The sequence below is a fragment of the Phyllostomus hastatus genome, unplaced genomic scaffold (genome assembly GCF_019186645.2).
Source record: "Phyllostomus hastatus isolate PE091 unplaced genomic scaffold, TTU_PhHast_1.1 phas_scaffold_182, whole genome shotgun sequence".
NCBI classification, from domain to species: Eukaryota; Metazoa; Chordata; class Mammalia; order Chiroptera; family Phyllostomidae; genus Phyllostomus; species Phyllostomus hastatus.
Genome location: NW_025334013.1, coordinates 21356004 through 21370404, shown reverse-complemented (window position 1 = coordinate 21370404; position 14401 = coordinate 21356004). Strand labels below are relative to the sequence as shown.

General features: G+C 48.1%; 1 protein-coding gene across 2 annotated transcripts in view; it reads left to right on the top strand.

Annotated features, from left to right (window-relative positions):
• CSMD2 (CUB and Sushi multiple domains 2) overlaps positions 1 to 14401 on the top strand; it is a 550409-nt gene that overhangs the window by 490595 nt on the left and 45413 nt on the right. For both annotated transcript variants that reach the window (XM_045858971.1, XM_045858969.1), the window contains exons 47-51: positions 500 to 688; positions 3746 to 3892; positions 6964 to 7152; positions 12167 to 12352; positions 13235 to 13429. In XM_045858971.1, coding sequence (XP_045714927.1) covers positions 500 to 688; positions 3746 to 3892; positions 6964 to 7152; positions 12167 to 12352; positions 13235 to 13429 — 906 coding nt within the window. The remainder of the gene's footprint in view (positions 1 to 499; positions 689 to 3745; positions 3893 to 6963; positions 7153 to 12166; positions 12353 to 13234; positions 13430 to 14401) is intronic.

Here is a 14401-nt window from a genome sequence, read left to right as displayed (position 1 = left end):
TACTGTTTTTAGTATTGCTGCTACCAACAAATATTTAGTAGCTTACGGAGAAAAAAAGTCAGCTTCTCCCCTACCTCTCAGAAAGTAAGGGAAAGGATAAACTGTACTGTGGATTATTTGTGAGGAAGAGAGGAACCGTATACCCCAGAATTAGGCTGCCCTAATACTAAATTGAGAAATTCAGTAGCTCTTTATTTTAGTGGAGCTGACCCACCCACCACCAAAACAACCAGCCCCCAATAAAAGTGAACTTTAGCCTTCATCCTGTTCCAGAACCTCCTTGATTTGCTCTGCCTGGCCAAGCCTGAGTCTCAGCAATTTGGTGACATTGACACAGCATCTCAGGTCACTCCATGCCAGTGGAATGACAGGTGTTGGGGTCTTGTTTGTGCTCAAATACTGGCTCTCCAGTGGTTGTCTTTTGCACCAGGGAAAAGTATGTGTTGGTCTAGTTCCTTCTCTGTCTGATGTACCTGGTATTTCTCTTTCTTTCTCCAAGTGCACTGCCCCACGAATGAGCTTCTGACAGACTCCACAGGTGTGATCCTGAGTCAGAGCTACCCTGGCAGCTACCCCCAGTTCCAGACCTGCTCTTGGCTGGTGAGAGCGGAGCCCGGCTATAACATCTCCATCACGGTGGAGTACTTTCTCAGCGAGAAGCAGTATGATGAGTTTGAGATCTTTGATGGTAAGTCACACGCTGTATCGCGCCCTGCTGCAGATGACACAGACTTGCTTTGGGACCCTAGAAACCTATGCTGCAACCTATGCTCCCAGTTAGAGCTTTCCAGAGGCTCCGCAGAATGTCTTCTCTCCCATAGAAACCCCAACACATGGGAGCTGACGGGTGCACGGCCCAAGCAGCAGGGCTGCTTAGACTGCAGCCTGGACCTGCTAATCCAGAACCCTCTCTTAATCTTGCCCCCACTCAAAGCTAGCGCCTTGAGTGTCAGGCAATAAGTGGGTCACAGCGATGCCACCAAGGGAAGAATATGCTACCAGCAAACCCCCCGAGAAATTTACCAAATATTGTGCTTCTTTCTTGATGGTGGAAGGAAAAACGATGCAATAACTTTCTCTTTACTGTGGAGGAAATATCTCAACATGTCCTGGACCCCTAAACCCTAAAAATTTTACCTGAAACTTTGTAGGATTTAGCTCTCACCCTCTATGGCATATGTGTCTCACAAATGCATCTGCACTAATTGTCCCTTCTGGCTCATCAGATCCGATTAGTACTATGTCATCAGTATAGAGAACCAGTATGTTCTGTTCTACAGGACATGCAGATGGCCACATCTCCTTGTGCTGCATTATGTCAGAGAGCAGGAGAATTAGGTAACTCTGAGGCGAGACCATGAATGCATAGTCTTGTCTACAGGACACGGATGCAAATGGCCTATGATCCTTCTTTCTGATGGAGGTGGAAAAGAGTGCATTGCTAGATCAGTAACTACATTCCGAGTAACCAAGGCTATATTAATCTGCTCTGATGAAGATAGCACATCCGGCACACCTGCTGCGATCGATGCTACTAATTGGTTAGGTTTGTGCTGTGAGACGCACCTGGGCCAGGACTCCATGTATCACCAGCCCCAACCCGCAGACCCCCTGCTCTACAGAGGAGCCCTGAGAATGCTCTGAGTCCCCGGGGATCGGCATCAGTTCAAACTCTGTGCAGAAGTCTTCAGAATATCTTGGCATTCCCTTTTCCCCAGTATTCAGTTACCTAGATACATAGTGGTAGGTTTTCTGGGGGGAAGAACTGAGGGAATCACTACTATACACAAATGGTGTTGTTTCATAGGGTCCTTTTTCACAGGCACGCAGCCTCTCCTTCTGCCAGCATGTTCTGGAGTAAGAACTAAAACCTGGCCCAAGTCTCCCAATTAGGAAACAGTAACTTCCCACTGAGATTAGCTTTCCTCACCCTTGGACTGTATATCCATGACCTGTTTCGTTCCTGTATTCACTTATTTCGGTCCATCTGCCCTGAAGGCTATCGTGTTCTGTGAGCCATCCCCATAGACCCCGCAGCTCAGGCCCTCCCGCTGCCATGCCAGCCCCTGCCGTCCCTTTTGGGAATGATGCCAGCCTTGCTTTGGACTGTTAAGTGCCTCCAGCTGGCCTCTGTGTTCTAGAATCTCCTCGTCCTCATCAATACGAGGAAGCTGGGTTCTGTGACAGTATCTCCTCCTGTCAATGTGGCCTTAAAAGGACAGCCATTACTCGGGGTGTCCACAAGGCTGGTGCTCACACTCGCCAGTGCAATGCACTCCGTGTGGCATTAGGACCTGGAGTGTCCCCCAGGTCCTCCTGGGGAACACGGTCAGCTAGGGGGTGTTCTGGTCCCACACAGTGGGCCTCTCCTGGCATGCCGCTTCTCGGAGCCTTTGCCCTCCTCTCTCACGGTTTGTCCCAGCAGTTCTAATGGCCCTGCTTTGTTTAATGGGGTCTGTTATTTTCACCGGGCTTCCAACAGCTGACTCAGCAGCATATTAGAACCACCACTCAGGGCTCTTTCAGGGTCCCAAGTCCTGTGCTGTGGATTATCCGACTTTATATTCTGCCTCCCTGAACCAGCCGCCTCAGAATACACTCCCAGGCATTTACGGTGGGAAAGGAGCAGAGGGAGGCCTTTCTGGAAAAGTCCTGGAAAGGAAGATGAGGAGCTGTGTTATTTATGACATTGAGTCTTGATGTTTTTCTCTAGCTTTATTGTTATCTACTCATCCGTAAGTATATTTCCTATATGGCAGGCACTGAGCTATTTTTATTGCTTGGCCAAAAAATTTCATTCTTTTTTTTTCCATAAACTGGCTCTACTAACGCTTAGTTGTCTTTAACTTCATTCAAAAGTTTTTGTTAGGTTGCATTGTGACAGCTGTCATATCAGCGTGCATTTAAAAAAACTTTTTGAAATTGCTGAGTTTTTGTGTAGCCATTTTAATATTGAAGATGGAAGAAAATAAGCAACATTTTTGGCATATTATGCTTTGTTACTGCAAGATAGGTAAAAATACAACTTTAATGCAAAAAAAAAGATTTATGCAGTGTATGGAGAAGGTGCTGTGACTGATTGAACATGTCAAAAGTGGTTTGTGAAGTTTTGTGCTGGAGATTTCTCCCTGGACGATTCTCCATGGCTGGGTAGACCAGTTGAAGTTGACAGCAGCCAAACTGAGGTATTAACTGAGGGCAATCAATGCTATACCATGTGAGAGGTAGCCAAATAGCCAAATCAGTAAATATCCAAATACCAAAATATCCAAATCAATAGTTATTAGTGAAAATGGAAAATGTGTCTTTTATTTTATGGAAAAAAAACTGAACAATCTTTTTGGCCAACCCAATAGTGCACACAAGAGAGGTAGGGTGGCAAGATGGAAGTTCCCAGGTTGAAAACCAGCTTTTCCATTAACCCGCTGCTTGACCTCGGGCAAGTTCCGAGATGGCAAACAGATTACATCTCAGCTGCCAGCTGCCCTGGATTGGCGGTGGCCCCCTGGAGCACTGCTGCAGGGCTCAGGAGGAAAGAACACCTAGAGCAAGACCTGCGGGTGCAGAGAGGGGAATGGAAGGACAAATGAGCGTGCCAACTCCGACCAAGTTACCGACTATTCCTAGCCTTTGCGCCTTCACCTGAGTGGGGAGGAAACAGGAGGTGGTTACATTAAAGGGATCGTATTCAATATCTTTGATGGCTGGGGTGGTCTGTAACCTGTGTCCCGGGCTCTCATCCCAGGTCCCTCGGGACAGAGTCCTCTGCTGAAAGCTCTCAGTGGGAATTACTCGGCTCCCCTGGTTGTCACCAGCACCAGCAACTCTGTGTACCTGCGCTGGTCGTCGGACCATGCCTACAATCGGAAGGGATTTAAGATTCGGTATTCAGGTGAGTAAAACATAAGGACTTACGAGAAGGGCCAGAGGCTGAGAGCCCCTCAAGTTCCTCCCCTCCAACGCCCCTATAAGCCACAAGCTGTATCTTCATCAGCGGCAGAGCTCCTCCGTGGGGCTTGGCAGCCTTCTCCTCCCCTACGTCTCCCTGACCTATCACTGCGCATGTGTCTTTGACATGTTCCCACCTTCCCTGTTTCTGCTCCTTTACCCACTTTTAACCTCTTCCCTCTCTTCTGCTCATCCTGCCAGCCTGAGTCTTTGGATAAGCTTAGTATGCATATGTATATGCTCTGAGAATGCCTAAAGGTGAACCCATCTCTACCCCTGTTGAAATGTTAGTAAATTTTTTTGAACTGAAAAACCCTAAGCCCTGGCCAGTTTGGCTCAGTTGGTTGGAGCATTGTCCCCTAACCAAAAACTTGTGGGTTTGATTCCCCATCAGGGTGCTATATACCTAGGTCGTGGGTTTGGTTCCCAGTCCAGACACATGGGATCCCAGGTCCGGCTACATATGGGAAGCAACCAATCAGTGCTTCTCTCTCGCATCAATGTTTCTCTCTCTCTCCCCCTTCCTTTCTTGCTAAAAAGCAACAAAAAAAAATGTCCTCAGGTGAGGATAAAATATTTTTTTAACAGGAAAACCCTAAGATGTGGGTCTCCAACTAGCAAATGTTAGGCAGCCCATAGATGGGCTGCATTTTAAGTCCAGGAGCTTAAGTCCTGCTCTGCCAGCCTTATCTTCTGGGTGGAATCAGGGCAAAGGCCAAGCAGCCCGGTGGCCGACCTGGGCAACAGTCTGCAAGGAGCACAGAAACATCCCTGGAAATGTAAAGAGATGGGGGAAAGCGAATCTGTCTGAACTCCATCATGGGGATCACTGTGTGTAGCTGGAAAGAAAACTTGATGAGCTGTCGGACCCCATTCTGCAGGCGAGTGGGCCCAGTGAGCTGCGGCTGGGAGCTCATGAACTTGGAGGCAGAGATGAATGACTTAAGACCAGGGGTGTTCCACCAGGTCCCCTCAGCACACTTCCCTGCCTGCATTAGCCTGCACTCCAAATAAATGTTGGACAATTTTTTTAAGAATATTGGTTAGAAAGGTTGCCAAAGTATAGCCTGCTTGAGTTACCACTTGTCTTCATCCGTTTCTTCTCACTGGCCACCTACTTGGAAGACCAGCCTGGACTAAGTGGGCTCTTGGAAGTCTTAAGGAACTCCAGGACATGGCTTCAGGGATGAGCAGGCCAGATGAAACTGAGGGGCTCATGGGAGCCTGGGAGGGGAAGGGTCTTGACTATCTGAGTCCATTTCCTCTGCAAAGTTGACCCTAAACTCCTTCCCCCCCATGTATGCGAGAGGTAGGGGGGCTCCCTAACCCCCAGGCTCGGTGATCAGCGCTGCCACTACCTAGCCAAATGATTATCAGACAAGTCACTTTACCTCTCCAGGCCTGAGTTTCCTCATGATGAAAACTAAACCTTAAGGTACCTCTCAGGGAGATTCAGACTGAGTTCCTAGGAGCTACTCACACAAAAAGGGAAACACAGACATGCAGCAGCGTTGCACTCTGCTGTTGCTAAACTAGGAACTAAAAGCCATTAAGGAGTTGCCCTTTCCATGATGTCTTCAAAGACTAACCACATGTTTGGGGGTAATGAGTCAGTTGTAATTACAATACATAGGCCAAGTAGAAAATGAATTAATCACACAGTGAAGCAGTTAGCACTTATTAAAATACAATAGACCCATGTAATTTGCAAGTGCCTCTATCACTGTGATTAAGTCTGTTTTATAACTGAGCGTCTTGTTCTTGACTGAAGTAGACATGTAAATACAATATACACAGGACGCAGGTGGCAGAGCGGGAGCGAGGAAACACATCTGGCTCGGAAGGGGGGTATTTAAAACACATCTCACCAGCAGAGGGACGTGGGAGGATGCAGGAAGGACCTGACACCCTCATTCTGCCTTAGCGTATGCGGGCCTAGGACACCCCGCCAGGGACTCTCAGAGGAAGCGAGGGGCATGCCCTGCACAGTCCTTTGTTCATCCTTCTTTCGCAGCCTCTCAGGACTCTCTAAGGATCCCTTGGCAGGGTTTCTTATTGCGAGTTCTCTGCAGCTGGGATTTTTGTCTGTTTCTTCATTGCTGTGTTCCCAGCCAGGCACATAATAGACACTCCATACACAATAATTGCATAAGTGAATGAAGTAAGTGAAAGCCATTCATTGCAGGGGAATTAGGACTGTGGATTCTATGTCCTGTATTGCCACAGTGCTCTCTCCCTCCGCTCTCTACAGGACAGAAAGGAGAAGGACCACTTATTGAGCACTGAGTGCCCTGGGCTGGATTGGGGGAGCTTTACAAGCACAACCCTATTTAAGTGGTCCAAAAGCCCATAAGGTAAACATTACCAGTCCCAATAGGCAGGTGAGGAGACTGGAACTGAGTGAGCTTCAGAGATTGGTCAGAGTCACACACCGTGAAGGTCAGAAACGGGACGTGCCTGTGGCCCCGACTCCATTGCTTCTGGTTTTTGTGTCTCTTTGGGAGCGGACGGGATTCGAGAGCCTGAACTTAGCTGCACAGCTAAGGCCGCAAAGGGGCCCAGTGCTTCACGTTGTTTTCTTTACTTCCCTTTCCCTTGGCTTCACCAAACTGGTCGTCTTTCTTTCTTTCTTTCTTTCTTTTTAATTTTTTTTTAGAGAGGGGAGAAGGGAGGGAGAAAGAGAGGGAGAGAAACATTGATGTGCGAGCGATACATTGATAGGCCGCCTCTCCTATGCCCCAACTGGGGATCTGGCCCGCAACCCAGGCATGTGCCCTGACTGGGAATCGAACCAGCGACCTTTTGGGTTGCAGGATGACATCTAACCCACTAAGCCACACTGGTCAGTCTGGCCATTTTTCAATATCAACCATTCAGACCTTTCTTAATAGCAGTGGACCTGGCCACTGTGAAGACAAGGAAATGGGGAAAGAATGGGGCGGGGTGCGCAGGAAGGAGCATGTCTGTCTGTCTTCCCACCTGTACATGGCCCCCTGACCGCATCTCGTTGTTCAGCTCCCTACTGCAGCCTGCCCAGGGCTCCACTCCACGGCTTCCTTCTGGGCCAGACCAGCACCCAGCCCGGAGGCTCCATCCACTTTGGCTGCAATGCTGGCTACCGCCTGGTGGGACAGAGCATGGCCATTTGTACACGGCATCCCCAGGGCTACTACCTGTGGAGCGAGGCCATTCCTCTCTGTCAAGGTGAGAAGCAGGTGGGAAGGGGGTAACAGATGGCTCAGATCCTACTCACATCTTGGGTTTGCCTCATAACCAGTGCTTCCAGATAATGGGTTTCCTCATTGATGATTCATCCTTTCAGGAAGCAGACATTGAGGATCCACAATATTTTCAGCCCTGGGAATGGATGGATACACACACACACACACACACACACACACACACACATATATATAATTATATATATATATATATATGCATAAAACACAGTGTCAGCGTCTTCAGAGCATGAGGAGATGGATGTTAGCCATGTACATGCAGAATGACAGAGGAAGGAAATGCTGTGTTGGGAGTGTAAACCACATTGCTGGGCCCAGAGGAAAGAAGGGGCCTCCCTCCTTTCAGATAGCAACGAAGCTTCCAGAACACGCATGCTTGGGATCGGGATCGGGCTCATAGAGCAAGCAGGGTGTGGAACGAGGCGTTGGCAAGGAAACATTCTAGACAACATCGAGGGCATTTGGAAAAGCACGAGACTGAGAGGGGTAAGACACGTGAAGCAGTTCAGGCTGGTGGGAGCTCCCGGTCAGAGGAGGAGAGGGCGGAACAGCGACCCCGGCCTATGATCGGCCCCAGGTAGTGTCCCTACATCGCCTTTGATAACTTAAGGGATTTCTTAACTTAAAGGAATATACCTTCAGACTAGTGATCTGAAACAATATAAATATAGATAATACCAGAGGAAAGAGTAAAAATGACCTACAATCCCATCAATTGAGATCACCACAGTTAACACTTCAGCACGCTTCCTTAGCCTTCTATATACTGTTTACCAAGATGGCATCATCGGCATCCCAAACTCTGCTCACATCTGTCATGTACCTAAATACACTTCCTCGTCATTGTTTTCAGTGGTACATGATGTTACAGAAAAACTGTCAGTTTTTCCAGTCTTATCCTATTGTTGGTCACTTGAATTTCTATATTTTTTGTTTCTGTAAATGGTGCTGCTATTACAATTGTTTTAATGTCATTGTTAGGGACATTCATATATATTTCTTAAAATGAATTTCCAAGAATGAGATTGTTGAATCATAACCTATTCAAAATCTATAGCTTTTGAAACTTAACCTCCCTTCCACATTCTCAACATAATGTACTACATTAACAAAAGAAAAGAACTTTGCCAATTATATATGCAAACACAGGAAGCCACATTGCTGTTTTATGTTCTTGTTCTTCAGTCCCCAGCGGGGTGCCACACTTTTTAATGACACCTGTCATCTCCAACCCCCACAACCTTCTGGCCTGTGCCTGCGCTTTCTCAAAGAGCAGAAACAGTGTGTCATTAGTATTCTGTTCGATTCCCTGAGCAAAGGTCAGGGAGAACTAACTGTCACAAATGGCAAATGTCGTCTGGCTTTGATCTTGGTGTCTAACTCTATCAACACAGACACTATGTCCCCCCTCTCCCCGGAAGCTCCTATTGAAACCTACAAGTGCCTCTCATCTCTTTTATCTTTTGTCACTTCCCCAAAGTAAGCCCCTCTAGGCTGTGTCTATGCGTCCTCATACTGCTCTCTGCCTCTTCTCCCCAGCCCTCCCCAGCCCTCCCCAGGCTTCCCTCCGATCCTCTCCCTCCCAGCCACTCCCCCTCTCTGGATTCCTGGTTCCCTGCCCCCAACAACAAACGCCCTTGCTCCCAACCCAGAGGGGCTCTCTTCCCTTCCTCCCTCCACAGAGACCCTGGCTCTCCTCTGAGAACAGGCACTCTGTGACCCTTTCAAGTGAAATGTGTTAGTCACCCATTTCCCACACAGCCCAGGGCCAGGAAAGCCCTGGTATTCCTCCAATTCCCCATTGCTGCTTCCAAACCATGACCTCCCCACCAGCAAATACATCCCATTTAGAGTCTGCATCTCCTAATGCTTTCTCTCTCCTTCCCCAGCTCATCCTCTCACAAATACCCTCTCCCTCGGAGATATCATTCCACCACACATTGCAAATACCTTGTGATTCTCTCCCCGCCTCTCCAACCCACAGAAAGTGTCTCTCTTACCTGGGTTTTGGGGGACCATGTTTTGACATGGAGATCAGGAGACAGGCTTTTAGTCTCTTAGGCTGGAAAGTTATCTGTCTTCTTAGTTATCCACAAGAGAAGGGCCAGGCCAGGGCCACGAGAAGGGGCTGCTGCCCTTTTCTGTCACCTGCTGCCTGATTGACTCCCCACGCAGAATGTCATGGGGACTAAGCATTTCTTCCCGAGGGTTCAAGGAAATGAGGTAGTTAGGTCATCAGATATGACAAGTTAGCTAACCCGGTACCACTGAAGGAGCTCAAAGCCTTGCTGTACAGGCATTAAAAGAGCATCACATTCAAATGTGCCCTTATTATATTGCTGAAGCACAAAGCCCCGTTGCCCAGGCTCACCTTATCCACAGTGGCCAAGTCTCATCCTGGGTGACACCAGAGAGGGGCAGACAGGACAGGTGAGAGGTAGAGTTCAAGAAGAGACCACCCAGTTTAGAATACTGGCATGAAAAAGGGCAGATGTTGCCAAGATGTTGCCAGATTGGGTCTTTCAGAACTCCACTCTTAGTGGAGTTCTGAAAGACCCAACCCAGCATTTAGAATTAGATAGACTCAGTGTTTGGAACCTGCATATATTTTTTTAAATGCTCCCTGTCCTGACTGGTGTGAGTCAGTTGGTTGGATGTCCTCCAACAAAACAAAAGGTCGCTGGTTCAATTCCTAGTCAGGGCACATGCCTGAGTTGTGAGTTCAGTCTGCAGCTGGGGCGCATACTAGAGGCAATCGATCAATGTTTCTCTCACATCAGTGTCTCTCTCCCATCAATGTTTCTCTCCCTCTCTTTCACCCACCCTTTCCCTCTCACTAAAAGATAAATAAATAAAATCTTTTATAAATAAATAAATAATGCTCCCTCATTTCCTCACTTCTTCCATTCCTGATCCTTCACCTGGTCTTGGAATCTTCCTTCCGTCTTGGTTTCTAAACCCCTCTCCCTCTGGACAGTCCCTCCTTCTCCATATCATCGTCATAATGGAGTCCCAGCCCTGTTTCTTTTCTTGGCTCTGGACATTCTAGTAACATCGAGCATCACTGTTAGCTCGAGCTTCTCGTGACTCTGAGGGAGAGAGGTCTGAGTTCTAGCCTCGTTTACAGAGGGGGCAGGTGAGGGACAGTGGCGGGCACTCTCATTGGTATCACATCTGTAAGAGCTCCTGAGCTATGTAGTAAAGGGCAGGCATGGTCGGTAAGCATCGATTTCTTTCCAAGACCACACAGGCCCCTCTTACCAATGCAATAATGTACGTTCCTCCGATAAACATAGTGTGGGCCCTGCTCCTCATAAAGTCATTGCCCTGGCCAGGTTGCTGCACACCTTTCTCTCCTGAGCTGTCAGTGTGAGATCTCTTTTCTTCATATTCCCGAATTAGTTCTCTCATTGTTTATATCTCATATCCTGCCTTTTCTGGGTTTTTATACTCTTTTTGGTGGAGTAGATAGTAAATTCTTCAAAAAGGGCTCATGAGAGATCAATTTAATGAGTCTTTAAATGTCTGAAAATTATTATTATTTTTGCCCTCACACTTGCTGGGTAGGTTGACTAGGTAAAATTGTAGGGCACAAATCATTTCCTTCAGAAATTCAAAGGCATTGTTCTGTTATCTACAAACACCGTTGTTGCTGATGGGAAGACTGACGCTGATCTGACCCTCATTCCTTCACAGGGAAGTCACTTTTCTCCTCTCCCCCCGGGAAGTTATAGGACTCTCTGTGTCTGTGGTCTTCTGAGAGTCCATGATGGTGGATCTAAGAGTGGTTCTCTTTGCATCCTCTTGGCTTCCTTTCATTCTGGAGACCGTGTCTCTGTTCCACTCCTGGAAGTTTTCATCTGTGATAACTCTGTCCCTCCCACTTGCTCTGGTGTCTGTCTCTGGAGCCCTGACCCACTAGATGTTGGACCTCCCCGGCTGAGCCTCTGCTTCCAGTCCTTTGTGATCATTTTCAGTCTTTGCCCTTTCGGTTGATATTCTTGGAAATTCCTTTGCATTTTAATCTCCAGCCCTTCTGTTGGATGCTAATTTTGGCAATCATGTTTTTAAATTAAAAGAGGTCTTGTTCTCTTTTTGTTTTTCTTTCGTCAAAGCACTCTGTTCTCACTTTATGGATATAATATGTTACCTTGATTTTCTCAGGATACTACTTACTAATCAGAAGCTTAAAGAGTATTATGTATATTCAATGTAATGAGTTAGCTCTGTCTCCTGAAGGAGACATTTTTTCTTGTTTTTAATCTCTATGTCTTTCGTGCTGCTCTTTTTCTAAAATGTATCATGGTCTTCGATGGTGCACATTTTGAAGTAAAAGCCAGGTTGATGTTTTTCAGGTAGCAGATGTGAGTTACCTCTGTTGTTACCACACACAGACACCTTTGCCCACGGGGTCTCCCCTGAGGAAAGCAGCGGAGCTGAGTATGCCACGGAGCTGAGCAGGCGGAGGGGCAGCCTGAAGGCTGTGAGGGTCCTTCAGTGCTAGAATCAAAAGAGCTTTACTCTGGGATGCCAGCTCCCGCCTCAGCAGCCTTGATTCTCTCAAGGGAGTTTTTGTTCTTTGTGTGTTCTGTTTTTGGGTTTCCCTCAAATGGGAAAGAAGACCCTCTCTACGCTGTTTGAAGAACACGTGCCTGAATGCCTCCACACTGTGGGCAAGGACAGAAAACTAGTCTCACTCCACCACCACCCCTCCCCTCTATGTGTTTATTTTGGTCTGTGGCTTGTTGGCACCATTTAATCCATCAACACCCTTCTATCTACATTTTGTCCTCCAAAGTTGTTTTTTGAACTCTCTTCTGCTGGTGATCCTCATATTTTTTTTTGGTTAAGAAGATTTTTCCTTTTGTTGGTGTTTACTATGATTTTATTAGGGTATCGGGTTAGAGGAAAGATAAAAAATATATCCCCAGAACACCATCTGGAAGCAGAAACGCTCATGACTTTTCTCCCTTCGCTAGCTCTTTCCTGTGGGCTTCCTGAGGCTCCTAAGAACGGAATGGTGTTTGGCAAAGAGTACACGGTGGGGACCAAAGCCGTGTACAGCTGCAACGAAGGCTACCATCTGCAGGCAGGTGCTGAAGCCACCGCAGAGTGCCTGGAGACGGGCCTGTGGAGCAACCGCAATGTTCCTCCCCAGTGTGTCCGTGAGTCATCCTCGGGCCGCGGAGGCGGGTGCGGGAGGAGCTGGGTGAGCAGCTGGAAAGATTCCCGCAGGGAGTGGGGGGAAGCAGGTTCATGGAGGCTGAGGATTCAGAGAGCAGAGACGGGTGAGTGGCATCATCTGCCCACTTAGGTTCCCATTTGAAACTGCTCCCAAATCATCGATAACCGTCGCACCCTGAGTTGTCGCCATCAAGCATCACAGAACTCGGGAATGACCTGCCCCACCTCCTCTTAGATGGAAAAACTGTCAGAATATTTGCACAAATGTCCTTTGATCACAAAACTCCAAAATCACAGAGGTGCAGTTCCGCTGTAAGGCCGAAGTCTCAAACTGGCCGCCTAATGGGCTGTATCCAATCCGAAGATACAGGGTTTTGGTTTTCCTTCTGTTTTGTTTCTTTGACCTACAGGATAACTTATAAAAAACTCATAATTGCCTTCCAGCATCTTAAAACCAGGAAATTTTATATAAAAATCCATTATTTCTAGCTTTTCTTGAAAACGATGATCTGGCCACTTGGATCCAGGTAGTAAACAATGATGAAGATTTTTCCGAGCACATTAAGGTTAAACATTATTTTTTGTCTCCTTCAAAAGACAGAAGGAAAAAAAATGAAGATACGACCAAATAGAACTTGCAGCCTCACATCCAATGACCAGCGTTGACTGCCTAGCACTGCCCTTTTTTTGGTGGGGGGGTGGCCACATTCCCCGCCCCACCCACCTCATTCATTACCAAACTTGCCTGGGGACTGAAGACTCTGGATGCATCTTTACTGTCTGCTAGTCCCCAGCTCTGGACTTCTGCCTGTCTCTTCCATAATTAATTAGTTAATCCTCCTCTCTGCCCCTTGCCCACCCAGCCGTGACCTGTCCTGACATCAGCGGCGTCAGTGTGGAGCACGGCCGATGGAGGCTTATCTTTGAGACACAGTACCAGTTCCAGGCCCAGCTGATGCTCATCTGTGACGCTGGTTACTACTATACTGGCCAGAGGGTCATCCGCTGTCAGGCCAATGGCAAATGGAGCCTCGGAAACTCTATGCCCACCTGCCAAAGTAAGCCCAGGAGGGGAGGATGGGCAAGTTTTGGCTCAGTGCCTGCTACCTGAGCTGTCTCATACGGGGAGGGAGAGAAGAGGGATATCACTTGGGATTCCAGTGTGCCTCTTCTTTAACACACACCTAGAATCAGGAGCTGGGGAGAGGCTTACTTCTGTAAGGAAGTGCTTCTTAGCATCTTGTCATCTTCTTAAAAAGCTGCCTTTGTCCAGGTGAGCACCCACTAACTCGTTTACTCAGCATTCATGCCAGGTACAGTAGAGGTATAAGGAGACAAGTATGGGACTCCTGCCCACCAGGAGCGTGGAGTCCACTGGAGAAGCAGGCAAATAAGGACACGGGGACGGTGGCATGTGAGGAGGCCTGTCATAGGAGTGCATACAGGAAGAATGGGCACAGCACAAGGGCCAGGCCACCTAAGGGTTTCTGCCTTTCCTTCTTCATTGCCAATTGTTCTTCCTTGGTTCTTCTAAGAGAGTTTCAAAATCCAGGGTCCCTGGGAAGCCACTATAAGACAGAGGTTATTAGGGAGTGCTCCTGGGGTCACTACCTGTGGAAGGAAGGGAGGGGAGGACACAGGACTGGGGGGAGGGAGAAGCTGGGTTCCAAGGGAGTAGCCGTGAAGGCCTCGGTCCACCCCACCAGGGGCCCTTACCCCTCCGCACTGACCAAACATTAGGTGCAGGCTGCCCTGGCAGGAGAGTACAGCTTCAGACGGGAGGACTCATCCACCAAGGCAACCTGAAGAGGGCCAGCTGCCAAGGGTTCCTTGCCAGCCACTGGGGAAATAAACCCTTCGGGCGTCAGTGGGGGTCTGAGTGGCTCACCGCGGCATCCACTACACAGGAGATGCTCACAGTGCTCACCTAATCAATAAGGCTGTGATCGAGGAAGGAGGTGTTTGTACGGGGACAGAAGAAGATAGCTTGTCAGTGAGCCGTGGGAAGTTTGAGACTGGGAGGCGTGGTG